This window comes from Canis lupus, chromosome 11, assembly GCF_011100685.1.
Source record: "Canis lupus familiaris isolate Mischka breed German Shepherd chromosome 11, alternate assembly UU_Cfam_GSD_1.0, whole genome shotgun sequence".
Lineage (NCBI taxonomy): Eukaryota > Metazoa > Chordata > Mammalia > Carnivora > Canidae > Canis > Canis lupus.
The window spans coordinates 69085297-69107455 of NC_049232.1; the positions used below are offsets into that span (position 1 = coordinate 69085297).

Genomic DNA, 22159 nt, shown 5'->3' on the forward strand with positions numbered 1-22159 from the left:
CTGGCAAAGCAAACAGCACCAGAGCAAAGTTTAAAAATTGGGGCGTGGGGGGGTGTGGAATTACTTCCTTTTCTGGTCTTTTTAAAAAAAATTTTATGTAAACAGTTGCAGTATGAGGGGAGGAGGGCTTCAACAGCCCTGTGCCCCTTCTTCGGGTCACAACAACCCATGGTGCTCGAGAGGCAACATGCCAGCCGCCACCTGCTCCAGCCACACTCTCCGGCCACCCGCTCCAGCCTCCCCTTGCAGCCTCCCCCTCCAGTGGCGTTGGTTCTGTGGATCAAAGCGCCAGCCCTGCAAAGGGGCAGAGAGCCCACACGCTGGAAATCCCTTTCCTCCAGGAGGCGCACCGAGCTCCTCACCTTCAGTTCTGGGACTGCCCTCGCCGGCTACGAGGTGAGCAGTACCAGGTCCTGTTCCCCCCAACCCAAGATGCACAGGGGCAGGAGGTTCCCAGTGGAGCCCTGAGTCCCAGAGCTGCAGGTGGCCACATGCCCAGGAAGCTAAATCATGTTGAATTTACAGGGCAGGGGGGCTCTGAGCTGTCTCTCCTCCCTTTTCCACCCCAGGGGCTAGAACGGGGAGCCGGCAGGATGCAGCTTCCACCATCAGAAGGGGCAACAGCCCGGGGGATGATGATGGGAGTGCATGTGGGCCCCAGAATAAGACGTGGAGCAGACCCACGTGGAGCAGTGGTCCGCTCAGGCCCAGACCGTCCCGTTCCTGCGTCAGGGAGACGCAACTGGTCTGAGTCAAGCCACGGCCTTTGGGCGCTGGTTGCAGGCTCGTAGCTCGTATCAGAAAATACATCGCATGGGTCGAAAAGAGGAGGAAACCCTTCCTGTAGGTTCCTGAGAGGACAGAGCCCCGAAAGAACCAGGCCCCTTTGTCCAGCCTCCAAGAAGCTTCCCTGTTCTGGGTCAGGCAAGGAGAACAGGCCCTCGGGGGGATGAGCCTGTCCCCCCCCACCCCAACATCCACCCCTCGCCGAGGCCGGGCAGCTCACCTTCTTCTCGTCCCCGCCTTGCAGGAGGTGCAGGGTGCTCCTGGAGTCACCCTCGCGCTGCCTCAGGGTGCTGCCGTGGGTCTGGGGCAGGCCTGAGGGCGGGGAGATGCTGCGGCCCTGGGGGTCCACCCAGGTGTAGATGTGGTTGGTGACGTAGCCCCCAGGGATGCGCCCTGCCGAGTACACGGACAACAGCAGCTTCTTAGAGCCCTTCAGAGCCTAGAGAGAGAGAGAGAGAGGGAGGGAGGGACACACGGGTTAGGAGGAAGGGGGCATCGAGGGTCGACCCTCCCTGTTCCCAGAGCTCACGTCTCCCCAGACTCTCCGCCAACCCCCACCGCCCCCCTGGAGCAGGAGGCCAGCCCCTGAGTGCCCCCAACCTTTGTCTTTCTTCCCCAGCGCTCCATTTTTGTCCTCTGGAAACAGGGACACCCGTTCCGCCCCGATCTTGAAGTGGTCCACGTGTACGGGCCCCCTGCCTCGCGCAGCCAGGCACCAAGAGTTCCCACTACACGCCTTTGGGAGGCCTGCTTGGCTGGCCCCGGGGGACCTGGCCGGGAAGGGCGGCTCCCCGTGTCTCCGTTACCCATATAGACTACGTCGGGGCCTGGAATGCGGGGTCCAGGCCGAGGGGCCCTACGTGACCAGACCCCCACAAATACCCTGGCGCTGACTCTGACGAGCATCCCTAGTAGAGACCACAGCTCATCCTTGCTGCGCCTACAGCGGAGGGAGACTCCGAAGCCTGTGCCTGGTTTCCCACACACGTTGCCCCCTGCACCCGTTCCCTGCGCTCACTTCACTGTGTATCATTTCACTGGCGTAAATCTTTTTTTTTTTTTTTTAAGCCTTTATTTATTTGAGAGAGGCAGAGAGAACACGAGCCAGGAGGAGCAGCAGAGGCAGAGGGAGAAGCGGACGCCTGACTGGGGGCGGGATCCCAGGACCCTGAGATCAGGACCCGAGGCGAAGGCAGATGCTTAACCGACGGAGCCTCCCAGGCGCCCCTCGCTGTCACAGATCTTTGTCCCAGGTTCGATGACACGCTGGACCTGTGAGCCCTCCCAGAACCTGAACAGGCAGAGCAGCAACCTTGAGAACGGAGAGGAGGCTGGTGCCTTTGACGAGAACACCACGCAGAGCCGGCCCGGGGAGGGCCTGGGCGGTCACCACGTCTCCCATGTGTGCCCGCCTCCAGCAGTTCTCAGAAGGGGTCCCTGGGAGCCCGTGATCGGGAGGGACAGAGAGGCAACGAGGATGCAAAGCACAGTCGAGGACACGGGAGGCCAGCCCCAGGCAAGCCACTGCCCCGTGCGCCTCAGTTTCCCCAGCTCAAGACTGTGGGACTAGAAAATCTGACGACCACTCGGGACACCTGGGGGGCTCAGGGGTGGAGCGTCTGCCTTGGGCTCAGGCCGTGACCCCAGGGTCCTGGATTGAGTCCCGCATCGGGCTCCCTGCATGGAGCCTGCTTCTCCCTCTGCCTGTGTCTCTGCCTCTCTCTGTGTGTCTCTCATGAATAAATAAATAAAATCTTTAAAAAAAAGAAAAAGAAAGGAAGAAAATCTGACAGCCACTCAGGCTGAGACCCTTCCAGAACCTCCAACGCTGGTGTTTTGGGTAAATGTGGGCTTCCAGTGGGTCCTGGAGACCAAGAATATTATCCTCATCCGCTCCTGCCTCCTTTATTGTTCTGGCAAAACTGAACAAACACAAGATTCCCGAAACAGCCGTTGCCGCGCCAGAGCAGGCTCTCGGAAGGTGGGCTGGGTGCAGGGCCCTCGGAGGCCGCGCCGACGGCTGCGCCCACGGCCCCTTCCAGCTAAAACACGCTCGTGTGTGTGTCACGCGGGGGACACATGTTGGCAGAGACAGTCTGAGTTCCTGGTCTCCGTCTTCTTTCTGCCTTTTTGTCTCCATTTTCACCAACAGTCACTTGCTGGTCTTCCAGAGAGGCTCTGAGCCGACAGGCGACCCCCTAAAGGCCCGGGTGAGGCGGGCTCCGCCCCGGAGCACCCCCCCCCAGCTCTCCAGCAGGCTCAGGCCCAAGCGGGGGGCAGACCTGAGATGCCCTCATTTCTCAGAACCCCCAGCAGCTTCTGTCTCCACAGCGAGCGGCTCAGGCGGCAGAGGACACTAGGAGCTCTGCCCGGGAGACAGGCCCAGCGCGTCCCCGCCGTGTCCTCCCCTGGCCGGGCCCGGTTCCGCCACCCTGGCAATGAGCAGCGTGAGGTCACTAATCGCTGGGGTCCCACCCCGGCCTGGCGAGCGGATCCGGCTAGAAGGAAAGGCTGCAGCCGACGGTCCCGAGGGTCCTGAGCCGGGGCCACAGGGGGATCAGGGCCCTTGGCCTACGGAGCACACACGGCCCCGGCAGCCCTGGGGAGTGAGGACTCAACACCGTGCTGGCGGAGTCCTGGGGCTCACCTGGGGGCTCCGAGGCTCCCTGTCACCTGGAAGGGACCAAGAGGGCGTGAGAGACCAGGAGGGCGGACGGAGCAGCTGAGGTCGGCGTTGTCACGGCCGCGGGGACGTCCCCAGGGCCCCCAGGGCCGGGCAGGCAGGCATCCTTCCCACGGCTCTGCTCCTGGCAGCCGGCTGCCTGCGGGTGGGGGGCGACCCCCAGCACCCACCTGAAAGCCACGTGGGTGCTCAGCCCGTGCAAGCTGGTGACCGTGAGCCATGCCTCTGTCCTGGCAAAGCCGCCTGCACGGCCAGCGCATCTCCTGAACCCGCTGCTCATCGCCGGCCCTCTCTGTGCACCTGCTCCTCTCCTGTAAGAGGATTACAGTCCGCTCTCTCCTCGGGCAGGGGAGCCCCCGTGGCACCGTGCCCGTCGCCAAAACAACAGCGTGAGATCTAAGGGCGAGGCCACTACACGCGGGGCGCCCACAGAGGCTAAGCTCCCTGCGCCTGCTCCATCGTGCGTGCGCCAGGAAGCCGGGCCCAGGGCCTGCTGCGTTCCGCGGAGCTCATCGGGGCTCAGGCTCCAGCCATCGGCCGAGGACTGTGGAGGCAGCGCGTTCTGATTGTGGAAACGCGAAGGATGTGTGTGTGTCTCCAAACTTAATAGCTTGCTACTTGGGTTAATGCTCTCGGGAGGCAAGTCGGCCTCACTCGGCTCCCCAGAGCTGACTCTCCAAGCCCCCAGGTCGCAGACCGGGCCGTGTGGCTCCGCTCAGCAGCGGACGGAGGAACGGATGGGGGCAGCCCCCGCGGAGCGGACGGGGCGCTGTGGGATCACGCGGCACAGGCACACATGCCCCCGTGTCCAAGGGCACGCAACCGACGCGCACGAGTGACGTGGGCCACGAGGTCACAGGACAACGGACTGCGATCCCCGGGGGCACGGGCACAGGACGCGCTCCGGCGAAGTCTCAAGGAAGGACATCCTGGTGACTCAGCCACCAGGGGCTCGGGACGCAGACCTCAGGGGTGAGGTTTTCTCAGGCACAGAGATGCTCAACCTCAGGAAGAGGGGCCGGTCCGAGACCCAGGTCCAGGTTAGTGATCAGGAAAAGAGGAAAGGATGACACGCGTGCGCTGTCCCCGACCCCACCTTGCCCAGCTGGGCCCCTGGGTTCCGAGTCACTGGGCCTCAACCTGACCCGGCTGTCGGCTTGCTGTGTGACTCGGCAAATGGCCTAACCTCTCTGTGCCTGTGTCTGTACTTCAAATGCAACTATTGGGGTGCCTGGGGGGGTCAGAGGTTGAGCGCCTCCCTTCGGCTCAGGGTGTGACCCCGAGGTCCAGGGATCGAGTCCCGCATTGGGTTCCCTGCAGGGAGCCTGCTTCTCCTCTGCCTGTGTCTCTGCTTCTGTGTCGGTGTCTCTCATGAATAAATAAATAAAATCTCTTTAAAAAAATGCAACTGTTGTCAAGCATTATTAAGATAACGTAGGGGGGCCCAGCTGGCTCCATCAGAGGAGCGTGCAACCGTGGATCTCGGGGTTGTGAGTTCGAGCCCCGCATTGGGTGTAGAGGTTACTTAAACAAATAAAACTTAAAAAATACACATAACATAGACTTCCTATATATAGTATAAAGCACCTGGCACATAGTAGGTGCTAAATATGAATTTCCTTCCTCAGTCTACCAGCTTCTTCTCCCAAATCCAAGCCCTAGAATTCTCTAAAGTCCTAATCTACGTGGACACAAATACAGAGGCAGTTCTAGCCTCTTACAACTTTCCTTTTTTTAATTTTATTTTTAAATTTTTAAAAAAAGATTTTATTTATTTATTCATGAGAGACACAGAGAGAGGCAGAGACACAGGCAGAGGGAGAAACAGGCTCCCTTTGGGGAGCCTGATACAGGACTCGATCCCAGGACCCTCGGGGTCACGACCCCAGCCAAAGGCAGATGCTCAACTGCTGAGCCACCCAGGCGGCGACCCTCTTACAACTTTCCTCATCTGCAGAAACATCCTTCCTTTAATCCATATACTCCCTCACATCTGCCCCGCCTCTGGCATTCAGCCCATTCCCACCACCTCCAGGAGGGCCTCCTGGATCGTGACCGACTCTCCTCCGAGGACACCCAGCACGGTTTGTTGCCATGTAAACGACGGTCTCCGCCTCACCTTCCTACACCCTGTCTCTGGGACTACAAGCTATGTTCCTTGAGGCACACGGCATGCTCTGTTTTCTTTAGAACCGTTGCCAACCAGATATTTATTGAGCTTTCTGAATGCCAGGCAGCCCCAGGGAATCTTTTAAATGAGGCCGCAGAAAGATCAGTGCAGCTGACTAGGGCCCAGGCAGCCTCGGGTCACCGCCCCATGCCTCTCCACACTCGTGTGCGCACACACACCTCGGGCTCACACAGAACTTGGCAAGAGAAGCAAGAGAGTGGAGACAGGCCGCAGAGAGTCCCGACCCAGCTCTGCCACCTGCCAACGGCAACCTGGTGCAAGTCACTGGGGTGTGGCCCAGTTTTGCAGGCATAAGACCCTATAGGGGTGGTATCCTATCACAGGGTGCTGGTGAGGGTTAAATTAGATTTTTTTTTAAAGATTTTATTTATTCATGAGAGACCCGGGGGGGGGGGGGGCGGGCAAGACACAGGCAGAGGGAGAAGCAGGCTCCATGCAGGGAGCCCGATGTGGGACTCGATCCCAGAACCCCGGGGTCACGCCCTGGGCCAAAGGCAGATGCTCAACCACTGAGCCACCTGGGGATCCCATGGATTAAATCAGTGTAAATGCATGAAGTGTTTGATGCCTGGAACACAGGTCAGAGCTGCAAAAGGCTGAGGTCTGATTATTCTAGGGAAGCAGGGTGGCGGCCCCAACGCACCATCCGTGATGACCGCTGCGCATCCTCCCCAAACGTTCTGTCCTCCTTCTCAACAGGTGGACGGACATGTGCAAAAGTACCGTTGCTGATCTTTACATAAATGGACTCACACTTAACATGTTCGCCACCGTGGTTTTTCCAGCTAAAAGGACGTGTGTTGAGGATCTTCGCTCCCCGGTTCCCTGACATGAGCCAGGCTCGTTCTTTGTGCCCTAGGGCACGCTCCCTGCCAGCGGAGCACCACGGCTCAATGCCCACTCCTCCGTTGCTGGACGCTTAGATGGTTTCTTGGGCTTTCCCACCGCAAACAGAGCGACGGTGACACACCTCTTCGTGCATCTGGAAGCACACGCGTGTCTAATCCTCTAGTTGGGGGATGAGTGGAGTTCCCGAGGCCCCAGCAATGCATCTTTTCTCATATGCGCCCGCGTCCCTCCCTGCTCTAGCTCCTACAGGCACCTGCAGGGGGCAGCACTGTGACATCCCAGCCGACCCCTGTGCATCCCCCTCCAGGGCTGTGGATGGGGCCAGACGGGCCTTTTCCCATGCCTTTTCCCAAAGCAGAGCTCACTCTGGTGCAGGGGCCTCGCCTCCTTTACGCTCTTCCACACGCTCGAGAAATCTCCTGCTTACGGGCAAACCGTGGCTCTATTTTCCAACCGCATCTGGAAACTAGAGGATTGCAGAGCACCGAAATAAAAAGGTATCTTAGGGGGAGGCTTTCCCCCCACCCCACAGAGTTTTCAGTGAGAGGTATAGTCTCTAGGGAGGCCATTCCCAAACAAAGTTCTGCTCTTCCTGGCTTTGAGACTTTAGACAAGCTGCCTCCGCTTTCGACGGGATGCTGCACACAGAGCGTCCTGCACTCGGTAGGGTGCATGGCGGGAGCCCAACACGGTGGCTGGTGTTACTGGGAAGAGCGAAATTACGGGGATGACCACACACTTTATTGTTCCCCTTGCACAGATGAGGAGAGGCGCTCCAGGTGGTGGTGTGACCTATGCAAGGTCATAAAGAGGACAAGGGGGCAGGGCTGGTTGGACTTTCCAACTCACGCTTCTTTCACCAGCAGTGCAAGACGGTTCCGATACCCAAGGCCAGCCCTCTGTCCTGGAGAGGGTCTGAAGAGGGGCCGTGGGGCTTACAGGCTATAAGCAAGGGAGAGAGGCCCCCGAACTCTGGAACCCTGGGCTGGCGCTAGGTACAGCCACATGGGCTAGAGGGACCCTCCCCGTTCAGCCCCACTTGGAGGGAGGACAGAAATGAATGGTGTGGACTCTGCGCCCCAGGGGCGTGTTTTAATATCATGAGAAAGTAAAGCCCTAATTAGCCCTGTCTTCAGAGCACCTTCCTCTGCATCCCATTTTTATCTGCATTAATTACCTCTTACAGGGACCACTAACTGCAAGAGCTTCCCAGCCTCTAAAATCAGTCTCTGCTGGGCAGCCAGGACATTCCTTGCGCCACCTGGTTCCCCTCCCCTTTACCCCTGGTCTTGGCACTCATGGAAACAGGACCAGTAAGGTCCTTCAATTAAAAAAAACCAACAACACACACAACAATAAAAAGGCTCACTAATGGGAAAAAAAATGCAGTGGACCCTGTTCCTTCCGTAAACTCTCCCGTTGCTTCTGATTTAAAATGCAAACTCCTCGCAGTGTGTCTCAGGCCTGAGCGGCCTGCTGCGGGCCCAGCCCCATCTCCTGTCGCTGCCACCGGCCCTTCTTACAGTAGCAAATGCTGTGAGTTATTTGCAGGTGCTGCTCCCTATCCCTGAAAGTACGTATCTCAACATGTGTATACAGTGGCTATTTAATTTATATCCTTCTCAGTCGCTAGAGGAGTCAGGGAATTCTTCTGTTTTGGTCACAGATGTGTTAATAAATACGAAAGACTGGAGATTGTGGGTGATTCCACAGAAAATGAGAAACAATGAAGAAAAGCAGTTGAGGGGATCCCTGGGTGGCGGAGCGGTTTGGTGCCTGCCTTTGGCCCAGGGCGCGATCCTGGAGACCCAGGATCGAATCCCACATCGGGCTCCCGGTGCATGGAGCCTGCTTCTCCCTCTGCCTGTGTCTCTGCGCCTCTCTCTCTCTCTCTGTGACTATCATAAATAAAAAAAAAAAATAAAAAAAAAATAAAAAAAAAAAAGAAAAGCAGTTGAAATTGCCTTCCTCCCGAAATGAACTGCCTTTCTTTTAAAACTGGCTGCCAATGAAGAATTTCATCTGAAATACCAATGGATTCTCTAGTGGAATGTAAACAATGCATGCATTTCCCTTTTTGCCTTGGTTGCTAGGGAGCTCACAATTCCACTTGAATATGAAATATCATTCCTCTTAAAGGCAATACACACACACACACACACTTTCCAATATGGTTTCTGGTTTTCTGTACTTTCTAGGTGAAGTCGCTCAATTACTTCTAAAGTACGAAGAAATACTCATTACAAACATATTAACAAGTAAGTAAATAGGATATGTAGAGTTCAAAGAGGATGTTAAACCACACCAATCCTATAAGAGGAGCTCAGGAAAACAACGGCTGAGGGAAGGAATGAATGTGCAAGCACATCCCCAGCATCAGATGCCTCATACGTGTTGCTGGAGGCAGAGATATGTTTTACAGACGCCTGGGCAGTAACTCTGCTTCCTCATCCTACTCCCTCCTTCCACTCCATAGGACTACTTTGCTGCTGCTGCTGCTGCTGACTTTGGCCTAAGAATCATGTCATCTAAAAACATCCCCTTAAATAAAAGTCTGAAAAGCGTTAGTTTATATTCTGCTGGAACGTTGACGTAAGCGAGCGGGGGTATGCTGCGAACTCATGTTACCTGGAAGGACAGTGGCTTCATTTTGGTGTCCCTGACAGCTGCGTGCCCGTTAAGAGACCAGGATCTGGGACAAAGCTTGCCGCCACATGGCTCACCAGCTCGGGCCCTGTGGCCACATCCCGGGGGAAATCACTTTGGAGGGCAGAGCAGCTGCAGGGGCCCATCCAAGACCCTTCCCTGAGATGCAGCTCAACACAGGCATGAAGCAAAAGTAAGTGGAAGCAGGTTGATCCAACCAGCAAGGAATGTGAATGCACAGAAAATAAAGGCCAGGGGCCAGGGCAGAGAATGACAGCTAGTTAGGAGGGTGGAGAGTAATCAACATCTTCTTTTCCCCTTTTGAGTCTTTAAAAAAAAAAAATGTTTCTATTTGCCTTTAATTGGAACCTTACAAAGTAGATTTCAAAAAAATCCAACTCTTCATTGCTTCCACTGTCCTTTCTTTATGAGTTTGACCTTCTCCAAAGGCTGTGCGAAGAAGGAAGCGTTTGCTCCCGTGCTAGGAACACCAAGATCCCAGAGGCTGGAACAGGGACCTGAGATTTTAAAGCCTCTGATCTCCAGGATCTTTGCTCCTAAATGTCTCTCAGTGAGTAAAACCTGTGTGAAGAGGGAAAGCCTGAAGGACCAGAGAGAGAAAGAAAATGTTGTCCTTGCGGGTAACGCTATGGGAAATTTGCGAGCAGGTGACACAGGGGCCATTCTCCTTGCAAAACAGCTCAGAAGCTGAGGACTGATTCCAGATTCCAGAAAGATATTGATTCCTTTTTAATGCAATTCTTCAATTATCCACTAAGCCTGGCTTTTAGTCTCTTATAATTTAAGTAAATTGCTTTACAAATGTTCTTTTAAATTTGGTCTCTTTATTCTTTTCCCTTTTTTGGGGTGGGGGAAGAACTAACAAGATTCTAGGAGTCAAAAAAGGATGAGCCTTGATGGGTTTCCAATGTAGTTGTGATCTAGAACCAATGTCCATAGCATATCCATCCATCAGAAAAATCTGATTATATATCAACATTCTCTTGGCCTAAGAGTAGATACATGGATAGGTGTATTCTCCTCAAGGGCACTTAACATTCCTGTCCCTCATCACTTTCTGTGCCTCCAATTTAACTCACCCTCGGCCGGAAGAATCTGAATTCCAGGTGGAGGAAGCAACCACCTAACAGCGACTCCCAACCACCAGCTCTTACAGGAAAAGACTGATAGGTCTGAGGACCTGGAAATGTAACACTCTTGGATTAAACAGGCATCGGACATCAGTAAGTTACACACCAAAGATAAATAAACGTATATATAGTATATAATAATATAATAAATATTAAATAAATAGAAATATAAAATAAACGTATATATTATATAATAAATATAATATGTATGCAACATTGTGCCACACGCTATTTATTACGTACTAAGTGTACGTATGCACAGCTTTTCGAACAATAAACATGCAAAGGAGTTCAACTTCACTGTTTTAAATGATGCAAATTAAAACAAAACACTTTCTTTTTGCCTATCAGATCAGCAAAAATGGGAAACAAATATAATATCCAGTGTTGGCAAGGCTGGGGGGAAAATGAAAGCATCTCATTCTCTGCTAACATTGGTGGAGGGGGCTGTAAAATAACAAACTCTTCCCCCAAGAACAATCTGGCAACAGTTACCAAAGCCTTAAAAATCTGCCTATGCCCAGAACCAATGCCACCTCTAGAAACACAGCCCAAGGCATTTTTAGAGACGGAGCTTACAGATGAATGTGCCAGGACACACTGTCCACGGCAGCAATACGGATAATGTTCAAAAAAACCAAACTGTCCAACAAGAGGAAATGGAATCAATCACGCACCTCTTTGCTTTGACACCTGTTCTAGAAACACGTTCTAGGGCAGAAAAAGAGTCAGACTCAAAAACTGCGTTCAGAATGGCAGTTTTGTAGAAAATCCTCAATACAAATCTACGCACGTAGTCACATGGGAGACTGCAGAGATGGCCATTAGGCTGTCAACAGTGATTATTTCTGGGCGGAGCAGATTATCGATGATTTGGAGGGTTTTTTTTTTTTTTTCCTTTTATGTTTTCCTGGGGTTTCCAAGTTCTCTACATTGAACCCATAGCTCTTGGGTCATTAACTCAACGGCGCGCACATATCTCATCGTCAGTGCCCGGGGCGGACTCCTCTACTCCTCGGGTCTCCCGTGAACCAAACACGACGGCCCTTCCTTTGTCCAGCCCACAGTGGGCTGACGACCACGACCTTCCACAGGAGGCCCGGGACACCGCGTTCACGCCTCGCCCACGCGTGGCAGGCCGCACAGACGGATTCGGAGCCTCTGCCAATCAACGGGAGGGTGTCCTAAGTTACACGGGTTTATCCCAGTGCGGGGTGAGCTGAGGTCACAGATAATCTAATTAGGGAATTTCCACAGAGGAGGCACAAAATAAAATCGTGACAAAGGTCAGGGTATGGCAAGAGAGATAAGAGGGAGACGGTGGGGGAGAAAAAGGCAAAACGTGCCCAGGGCCGCGTCTGTACCTGAAGTCTAGTCAGTAAGATGCACAGAGCTCGCCCGGGAAGGGGCCGCGAGGCTGTGGCCCGGGCTGTCTGGTTACTCGTGGGGTTTCTAATCAGTGGCTGCAACACCGTTTTTAACAAGAAAAAAAAAAAAAACATTCAGAGAAGAAGTGTACAGTTACCCTAACGTGGCTGGGCCAGCGCGGTGCTCGGCTGCACACCCGGCAGAAGGGGGCAGTGAGCACACGCTTCGGACACCGCACGGACTCGTGCGCTCGGTACCAGAAGCTCGGGAGCATCTCACGTGCTATGCACATTATACCAGAAGAGTCCCCCCGGCAGGAAAAGACCCCAACACGGTGGTGTGGCCAGAGCGGGCAATCGTGAAGTGTTCAAAGGCACAGATGCCTCCGGTGCCTTCACAAGCCGCCTGTAGGGTCACTCGTGTCCGCGCTCTACGGGTAAGGAGACTGCATAGGGCACTTAGAGACTTGCCTGTCCTTGGACTATTGCTCCCATTACAACTTTGTCGAAGCGGAATTTCAGAAGCAGAGAGGTTAAGGAGTTTGTTCAAGGCCCCACAGGTACAAAGGGGCAGAGCCAGGCTCTGAACCCAGACCACCCGGCTCCAGAGCCTGGGCTTGAGCATCCAGATGGGAGGCCGCTTTGCCCTGGCGTCGGAGTGACCGCCACGTCCCCTCACGTCAACAAAAGCTGGCTTTAATTCCTGGCTCTGCCCCGTCCACCTCTGTTGACGATAGGCAAGTGACAAGCTTTGGGCAATTTCCTGTACAAGGAAGGAATCAAAGTGGTGCCTACTTTGAACCTGTTGGGCTGTGGCGAGGGCCAAGTGAGTTAATACATTGGAAAGTACAGAGAATGTCATCTGGATTATCGTAAGCCCTCAATATAAAAATTATTATGGGCCGCAGAGCCATTCAAGGAAAACTAGGAGATGCATCATCTGTGTCCAACGAGTGAGGCAGGTCCCTATGCTAACAGGGCAGCAGAGAGAAGACAGGGGTTCCCGCAGGTGGGGCAGCTGAGGGTGGGCGGGACGAACCACTGGGGCCGGCCTCACAGGGCCACGGTGTCCACAGGTGCCCAGAGACAAAGCCGGCTTTCAGGGGAGGGCGCGCTGCCTGTCTGGTCACGTGTGGACTGCACTCGGGACAGCCAAAGAGGACTGTCTGCAGGCAACAGGGAGCCGGAACACCAGGTTCAGGAGGGGGCTTCGCAGCTCCACACACATCTAGAAAGTGTGCCCTGCCTCCAGGATGCTGAATGGATGTGTGGGTAGATGAGCAAGCCGGGAGACAGCCAGCCAGCCAGGAGGCCGCTGCACTCCGGCCTCCAAGGGTCCAAGGGCAGGGAACGGGGGAGTGTGGTCTGGGATGAGCTGGGGACAGATCAGGCCTGGAGGGCCCGACACCCCCGGGTGCAATCCCCAACAGGGAGCCCGTAGAGAGGAGAGCGGGTCAAGGCCAGGAACTTAGGAGATGTCCACGATTTGTGGGCAAGAGGATGAGGTGCCCTGAAAGGGGTCAGGAAGAAGCCAGGACTTCCGCAGCAAATAAATGCTATTCCTAATACTGGGGATGAGCTGGAAATGGAAAAAGAAGTAAATGAAGATGCCAAAGGGAGGCCCAGACCCTGTTCAGAGACAACACAGGAGAGAGGAAGGGATTTGTGGGGAACCTGAACATCCTGACTTAAACCCCCAGGACCTGAAGAACTCGTGGAGGGAGGAGAGGGTTTCAGAAGGTCTGGGAACACCTGGGATCGGCTTGGGGCCCCCTGAGGAGAGACAGGAGGTGGTAGGAGAGATGGAGCAAGGATGATGGTCATGCCAGGCTCAGACATGCTGCAGGACACCACCTCCCACCCCCCCATGGGCCCCCACATGATGGAAATGGCAGAAGGAAAGCCCCTCCCCAGACTTCCTCACTTCCCCACCTGTGTGGGAGGGTAATTCCTGAAACCTGGACCACTTTCTTCTCCTTTCTTAATCAGAAACCTCCTAATGAAGCCCCACACACCACTGCAGATGTGGTTCGAATACATTCCAGGTTTTGGCTTGTCTTTTTTTTTTAAGTACAGATGCCATATTGTCGAAATTCACCACGTTCAACCTGCATTAATTGCTTTAATGGGTTCTGGAAAAGCAGCCACCTTCTCTCCCTTCTCATCAAGGCCCCTGGGGAGCCCAGCAGGGAAGGATGCTGGGGAACAAGGACGGGGAGGCAGCTGATCTGGGCGCCACGCGGTCACACACTGGCCTCTGAGCCGTGCACCTGCCCTGCCGCCCCACATTTCTAAGGGAGGTCGGGACATACAATTCCATCCAATCCCTGGACTTTATGACCGCTGTAAAACAAAGATGCAGATGCCAAAATCCAAATAGGAGCAATTACATTTTTAAAGAAACCCTGTCTGTGTGGGAATATTGACCACATTTAGTAAATGACTCTGCAATTCAAGCAGCTACAATGCATCAAGAGGGCCCTGAGCCCCACTCTTTTCTTCCAAAGGCACTTTTTTCTTTTTTTAGACTAAGCAGGCACAACAGAAGATTTTCAAAGCCAAGAGGATGCAGTCAATAACATTTTTCATTACAATGCCTGCAGTGGGACCTCCGCGGTCCCCTATCTCTCAAACTTTTGATGTGTGACAGCATCAATAACCTGTTTGTGAGGGCTAGGAGCCAAGTTCAAGGGGGGGGGGGGGTCTGTGTCACAGAGAGGCCAAGGGAGCTGCTCAAGGTCACAGCCAAGTAACACAGTCAGATGAACCCATCTCTAACCTCTTGGGTACAGACCTCTCTTCCCTGGATTGTCCAATATATCAGCTGACCTTGCACGTCTAGAATCACGCTCCAGAACAGCTAAGGATGCGGACAGGGTGGGTCCACCTCTCTGGTCTGTGGATAAATGTTGGGGGTGGGGGCAGAAACCAAAGGAAGGTGGTGAGCCCCAAACCTCAGTGTCACTAAGACTTCCCTAGGGAGCTTGTTCATCCTCGGGCAAGCTACATTTCTGACGCACCACTTCCAGAGTATCTGGAAACACCCTTTTAGATGTCACTTGACTATGTTCTTCCCTGTAACCCGCAGCTTTAGAATCTGGTGAGGAAGACATCCTGGGACTTGTTTAGGGGAGGCTGAAATATCTGCTCTGCGTTCAAAGTTGAGAGGATGCTGATATTACGAAAATTCAGGTAGAGAGGAAAAATAAGAAACCAGCTGCCAGCTGAAGCAAAACCACAGCCAATTTAGCAGAAGGAACACAAATTCTCAAAGGGGAAGGAGGTAAAGAGGTTGGGGACTGGAAAAGCAGAAAAAAATAAATTCACTTGTGCTTTCCCGATAGAGGATAATGCAGCTTTTAAACGTACGCATGGTGAGCAGGAACGTGGCCTTTACCTGAAGTGCAGGGGTTTCTTGAAACCTGAACAGTGCTGGGTTTTGTCTCTTTTTTTTTTCTTTTTTTTAACAAAACACCAGAAGATATATCTCACCCAAAATTGGTTCATTGATTGCTTCAGAATGCGTAAATGATTCTATTTTGGAATCACAGACACAGGCTGCAGAAATAACCCACTTCTGGGAATGTGGTTTTAAAATTAAGAGCAAAGCAACAAATGAACTAACCGAAGAGGTCTTGGAGGGTGGACTGGGCCGCGGAGGATGGGAAAAGCTCTTTTCCCAGGCACAGAACACGTTGTGTTTTGTTTTGTTTTGTTTTGTTTTAAAGGCCTCTTGCTAAAGTAGTGTATAGAGTTTCCTATTTACCAGTCTTTGTACCTATGAAGTCATACGATTCCATACCCATCCCAGGAGGGCAAGTGGGAAATGGCTATGCCTAGTTCACAGCTCCAAAGACTGAGGAATCCAGAGATGTCATGTGATCTGCTCACAGCCACACAGTCAGCTTCACGGTAACGCACACATCAGAGCCGATAGTGCTCCTCGATCTTCTCCCCCAGCACCCGCTGCCTGCCTTGCAACACGTGGCCTTTCTTCAGACATCACACCCGGGAACCGAGGAATCCTGAACTCGCCAGCACCGCATTGGATGCAAGCTCATTCCATGCCTTCGGCGAATGTTTATTAAAGCGCCTACTGTGTGCCAGGTACTGTGGAGGTGCCGGGCCACGTGAGGGAGCAGAGCAAGGCAGGCCAAATCTTGGTTTGCGTGGAGCTTATTTGTAGTTGGGGAAGGCACAGGACAAACAAACGCGGTGAAATGTCCTTCTAGCAATGACAAGCGCGCTGAAGGTAATTACAGCAGGATAAGGGGATGGAGCGGGGGCCTGTTTTGGAGAGAGGGTGGTGGTGATGTGGAGGCATGTGCATGTTACAGCACTTAAACCCCTTGGTGACCTGCGGCCACGGGTGGGTCCGTACCCCACCCCCATGGCTAACCGAGGGCAGGGGCACTGGTACTCTGAATTCCGAGGACCAGCCACCAGCCTGTGTGCCGGATGCTGCTCAGAGCTCGTACGGATGAAAGGTTCCCACGTGGACAAGCTGGGCTAACACATGCCACCTTCCCTTGATGCATGGCATCAGACTCCCCACTTAATAAAATGAAGCCTTTGGATGGTTCCTAAAAGGCTCCTGAATGTCAGGCACAAAGTATGACATCTGCTTGCCTTCCAGCAGGGGGCCTGGCGGCGGCGTCTTCCAGAACACTGGCTGCATAACAGCCGGTGCTGGGTCCCAGGCAGGAAGGTAGGGGAGAAGGGTCCCACTTGGTTCCTAATCCCAATGGTGACGCCGAGCTAGTCAAATGTCTCCTCCTGGACCATGACCTTCCTGGCCTCCCTGCCTCCCCTGGAAGGAGAAAGCACCGGGCACACGGGAGGCACTCACTCACTGACGCCAGCCTCTGACGCCAGCCTCCTCTCTTCCCAGTAGCGTTCCAGTAAAGCAAAGTTCAGACACAAGTGCACTGGCCCCATGGTGCTGCCTCCCGCAGCTGACGCCAGGAGAGCACAGGAAACAAATGGTCTGACTCCTGTTCTCTGCACCCTTTGCCACCTGCCCTGCTGTAAAAGTAAAATGACATGTCTGCAGCACGGGAATCTTTAAAAAGCAGCCCCCACCCTGCGGCACAATTACAAGTCTGTGTGAGCTGCATGTTAACATCAGATTCTTGCTTGGGGGTTTAATAAAAAAATAAAAAGAAAAATTTAAAAAGGAAGAAAAAGAGTCGGTTTTGAAAGATTGGTATTTCAACCTCCAACCACCTCCAGCCGTTAAATGTCATTCCTTCTAATCAAATTCTCCGGTCCTTGCTGGGCACTAGTTTGGGATCCCTGAGCAGTGGAGACCAAACGCTGCCCTTCCAGGCTATGAAAGATCCTTGCTGGAAAGCCAGTTGGAGCCTAATCTCCCCACGGATGCCTGCTTCAGTGCAAAGCCCTCTGCAGGGCAGGGTGGGGGGTGGATTATGACTCTGGAGCTGATGCACATGGTGCTGGGCGCATAAGCAGACAGGCCTGTGAGGGGCTGCGTGCGCGTGACAGGTGTGTACAGGCTGTGTGCCGTGTGGCGGAGGTGGAAGGCAACAACACACACAAAATCCAATTAGTCGGGGGTTAAAGGATCATACTTATCTTTGCAGCTCCATCCAAATGATGAATCTCTGGCAGGTAATAAACAACGCCAGGTTTGTGGCAAGAGAAAAGTGACAGAAAAACAAGCAGCTAACACTGGGGTAATTCTCTATCTCTTTCGTGTCCAGCTTAAAGTCAAGAGGCAGGAATCTTCTACGATAATAATATCAATTCCTAAAAAACAAAACAAAACAAAAAAACAGAACAAAACTAAGGGCATTCTCTTCCAGCCGACAAAATGCTGCTTTTTATTTGGAGAGGAAATAACCAGTTGAAAAAGGATTGTGTCCTACCCGGGCACTGTAATTGTCTAAAACCCTGAGTATCAGCTTGGGCCACATAAATAAATAAGATTAAATTAAAGAAATGGACCCTCTCAATGTACTGCATCACGCTCTGGATCCAGCAAGCAAACATCTATTCAGCGAAGAGCTTATTAATAGTGAGCTTTCAGCATGTCACTGCTGGCAAGGCCCCCAGGACCCAGGAAAGAGGACAGGGCCAGAGGAAAGTCTCTGCGTACCCGTGAACACATTACCCGTGGCTTCCAAATTGGAATACACTAATAACACCAGTGGGAGAAGCTGCATTTCAGATACAAAGTTGCAAGTGGTAATAATCTATAATGGCTTCAGCTAACCATGTACAACAGGAAAATGACAAATGTGTCATTTAGAATGTGCCGGGCTAAATGCAATGACTTATATTAATACGGACAGGTTCTTTGCGGGTCATCATGCAGAGGGAGGGAGGGTGTGATAACTCTGATTAAATGAAAGGGCCACTGTTTTTAACTTCTGGAACGTTTCAAAGTCTAACATGCCCCTCGGATGCCCCCGGGGGGGGGGGGTGCCGAGATTGTAATGAAGCCATTTCATTTTCATCGAGATGAAGCACACACATCCACACACACATCCCAGCAGCACCCCGCTACCCCGCATCCCGTTACCCGCAGAATTAGGGACTCGTGGGGCCAGCGGGTAAGTGAATGGGATTTTGAGGGCTCCCGGGGCAGCGCCGGGCCCGCCTCCATCCTATGCTCGTCTTCTCGCGGACTCCGGAACGGCTCTAGGGTTGGTGTTCTCGGGCCCAGGGAGGGCAGTCACGCTCTCATCATAACAGGGTGCAACCCGTCAATCTCCTGATTTAGTGGGAGGCTACACAACCGCGCCAAGATCCTCATCGCCCAGTCCTTAGCCAGCGTTCCTAACTCTGCCTTAAAGGAAATCGGTTCCAAAAGAACAAGAAAACACCAGATTAAATATTCTAGATGCCTTCTGCATAGCACATACGGATCAAACCACAGATTTCTCAGAGCCCAGAAGGGACCCTGGGCAGCCACTGGCCCATCCAGCCTTGGGCATGAGAGGGTCGGTGACTGGCCCAAGGTTACACAGCAAGTGTGTGGCAGAGGCCCAGTGCAGCATCCCTGGTCTGTGGGCTCCTTGGCTAACTTACCAAGCCTTTTTAGCTGAAAAGCTTTGAGAGGTCTACTTTATTATTATTATTATTATTATTATTATTATTAGATTGGCTCTTGTTCATTCAAGATAGATTTTTCAAAAATCAAACATTTCAACATAATTGCAAATAGTAAATGGCTTGCCTTATCTGGACCTGTCACTGTTGATTTAGCAAATAGCCTTCAAGAGAGGGATGGGAGCCCCCTGGAGAGAGGATCAGAATCCTCGCTGAACCGCTCTGTGCAACAACGGATACCTGATTTGTAAGAGAGAGAAGTGGAAAAACTTTGTATGTTCAAGCTCCTCTGTTCCCTGGGAGGAGGTGACCCTCTCTGATTCACGAATTCACTGATTCCTAAAATTTAATTTTCTTTGTATTACACACACACACACACACACACACACACACAAAAGCTTTCCTTTGGGAAAGCTCCTTGTATCTGCAGAAGAATAAGGTTTTGGGATTGAAAACACATCTCAAGAACCAAAACAGAAACAACCGAAGTGTAGACTGACAGATGAAGAAAGAAGGTACACACAACGCACACACACAGACACACACGCACACGCACACGCAGTGGAATATTATTTGGCCACAAAAAAATAAACGAATTCTGCCCTTTGTGACAACATGGATGAACCTGGACATTACACTAAGTGAAATAAACCAGACACATAAAAATAAATGCAGGACGATCTCACTTACATGTGGAATCCAAAATAAGCCTAACTCACAGAAGCAAAGAGCAGAGCAGTGGTTACGGGAGGCCAGGGGTGGAGGAAACAGGAAAATGTTGGTCAAAGGGTAGACTCTCAGTTAGAAAATGAGTAAGTGCTGGGGAGGATCTAATGCACAGCCCGGTGACTATAATTAATAATTCTGTATTGTATGCTTGAAATTTGCTAAGAGAGTACATCCCAAGTGTTCTTAACCATAGAAATAAAATAACTGTGTGAGGTGATGAGTAATTTAGCTTGACTAGGGTAACCCTCGTACAAGGGACAGGTATCGCAAATCACTACACTGTACGCCTTAACTATACACAATTTTTATTTGCCACTTCTACTTCCATAAGGCTGGGGCAAAAATAAACAGACGAGTAAATTAACAAATAAAATCACACCGAAGAAGAAAGAAAACGTGTCTTGTGCTAAATGCAATGTGGCACATGGAGCAGAAAAGACAGAAAAAGCGGTGATACTCGAATCAAGTCTGATGTTTGGTTGAGAGGAATGTAACTTTATCAGAAAATCCCTGACACGGTGCCCGACAGCAGTGTAGCCAATAAAGAGGGCCTGGAAGTGGAGAAATCCGGGTTAAGGGCCGTTTGTAACCAGCAGAGAGGCCGGGGCCTCTTGTGGCTCTCGGTTAAGGGACTTAATGCCCTCACTTTTGTGGAGATGTGTCAACCGCGCCGGGTGTTCTAGGCTGTCCTGAAACTGCCTGCCCATCCTGCAACCCGGAGGTGCTCGCAGAGGCCACAGAGATGAGGTCCCGCCTCCTCCGTTTTAAATTCCACCCACGGAAAGTCTGTTCTCCTGTCCCCCTGCAGTTAAGGTGACACAAAGCAGTATTCATTTTGCCTGTTGCTTCTGTAGGTTGCAAAGGGGTGCGTTCCGGGCAGGCTGTGTCTGGCGCTGGCCGGAAGAAGGGCACCCCGAGGCAGGAGCTCCTTCTGCCCTGGCCGGCCCCTCCGTAGGAAAAGTGACAGTCGGGGACACGGTGGGCGTGGGAAAGTGGGTACTGCTCAGCTCCCAGGGCTCCTGCCCCCATCCAAAGGCAGTTCTGCTCCTCTGGGTGCTCAAAAACCATGCCATGGAGAGTTTGCGTTTTACTGGAGCAGCTAAGGCCCGCCCTGAGTCACAGAGTTAGGGGGAGCAAGGTGAGCCTCCCTCCTTCAGGGAGGCTCAGACACGCCATGCAGGGCAACACCCACCCTGGAGGGCCGAGCTGAAGCTCCCGCCCCGGCAGCTCCTTCGGCCCCTTGGTGTGTCTGACGCTGGGATGCAAACCGACAGGTGAGCCTGTGTTATTAACGTCCAGGTTACCTGAGGCCTTTCCAACGTCCGGCACCTTGTGACGAGTTAGTTTGCCACTAAAGAAGATTGCCACTAAAATTGAATCCACGTTTATAACTGACCATTTGGACCAAGTTATCTCTCGAGTATAAATTTATCATCTGGAAACTCTAGACCTTTTAGGGCCAAAGGCTAACAGACTATTTCTTTATAAACATATGGAATGTCAGATAAGGGGAAAAGATTGATACTGGGGGGAGGAGAGAGAGGACAGACGCATGGAAATGCACAAGAACCTCTGTCTGACCACAGGTCACCGCATGGGGCCCAGGAAGTAGCCCTGGACCTCTGCGGCCTGGCCACTTCCCAGCAGCCAGCAGGCCCTCAGCCGGTGTCCTGACCACCTGCACCGAGGAGGACTCAAGGCATGGACAAAAGGCGTTGGTAGTGAGAAGCTGGGTCACAGGATGCCCTAAGCCCCTAGGAAGCATTTTCCCTGCACGAGCTGAGTATGTCACTGTTTTTTTTTCCCCCCAAATCCTTTACTTCCTGTACAAAGGTGGGTGAAGGCCAAGGTGGCGTGTAGGTGTGTGTGTGCAAACACCCCCAAGGAAGGGATCCTTGAGTCCCCATGTACACCACCCTCTACCCATCTCATACTCCAACTGGTTGCCAACAGCCCTAGGCGTGAGATTAGCAAACTCCAATCTACTTTAAACAGCTTGATTAAATCCCTAGGAGACCGCTGTCGGGGGGTTATTTTTCTCAATTAACAGACACAAAAAGCGCAACTACTCTCAAGGGGGTGGAATATTTATTCCTGACATTTGGGCAGGGGCCTCCTTTCCAACAAGGTTAGGGACACCGGGCCCAGTTGGCTGCCCCATTTTCCAAGCGGAAGACCCAGGGGTCTTGGAGAGGAAACGTGTCTGGTCCCAGGACACACAGCCTGGGACACACAAACAGCAGAGCCAGGTTAGAGCCCTAGGATCTAACTGTGGATCAGCAGGGCGGCCTCCTCGGGGCTGGGGTGCTACAACAAAACTTTCTCTCTTTCAGGGGCATGAACCCTACCAAAGGATGAGAAGAGCAAACAGCACAAGTGGAGAGACACCGCTGATCACTGAGACATGCCAAGAAGGGGTCCTTACCTTTTTTTCTTTAAATGCTCATGAGAATCCCTGTGCCTTTTCACGCTACATTTGTCTGAGTATTTGACAACATCTGCCTCCCCCCACACTGCCAGCCTTTGTACCCCCCACGGAAGCGGGTCCACGCCTGTTTCCCCCCCCCCCATCACCGTGTGGGCACCGCAGTGCCCGGCATCTATTTGCTAAAACCAAACAAAACTAGACGTTCCTGTCTTAAAGAAGCGTTTTAAAAGATAAATAAATAAATAAGGACGTGGC

At 52.6% G+C, this 22159-nt stretch overlaps 1 protein-coding gene and 1 long non-coding RNA gene across 5 annotated transcripts in view; one reads left to right on the forward strand and one right to left on the reverse strand.

The window, feature by feature from the left end:
* WHRN (whirlin) overlaps positions 1 to 22159 on the reverse strand; it is an 82061-nt gene that overhangs the window by 59135 nt on the left and 767 nt on the right. For all 4 annotated transcript variants that reach the window (XM_038553212.1, XM_038553211.1, XM_038553210.1 and 1 more), the window contains exon 2: positions 1007 to 1225. In XM_038553212.1, the coding sequence (XP_038409140.1) occupies positions 1007 to 1225 (219 nt within the window). The remainder of the gene's footprint in view (positions 1 to 1006; positions 1226 to 22159) is intronic.
* On the forward strand, positions 14404 to 22085 carry LOC111097889. The gene is made up of 3 exons (XR_005367188.1): positions 14404 to 14550; positions 21063 to 21259; positions 21810 to 22085. It is a non-coding gene; the product is annotated as an uncharacterized LOC111097889 (long non-coding RNA).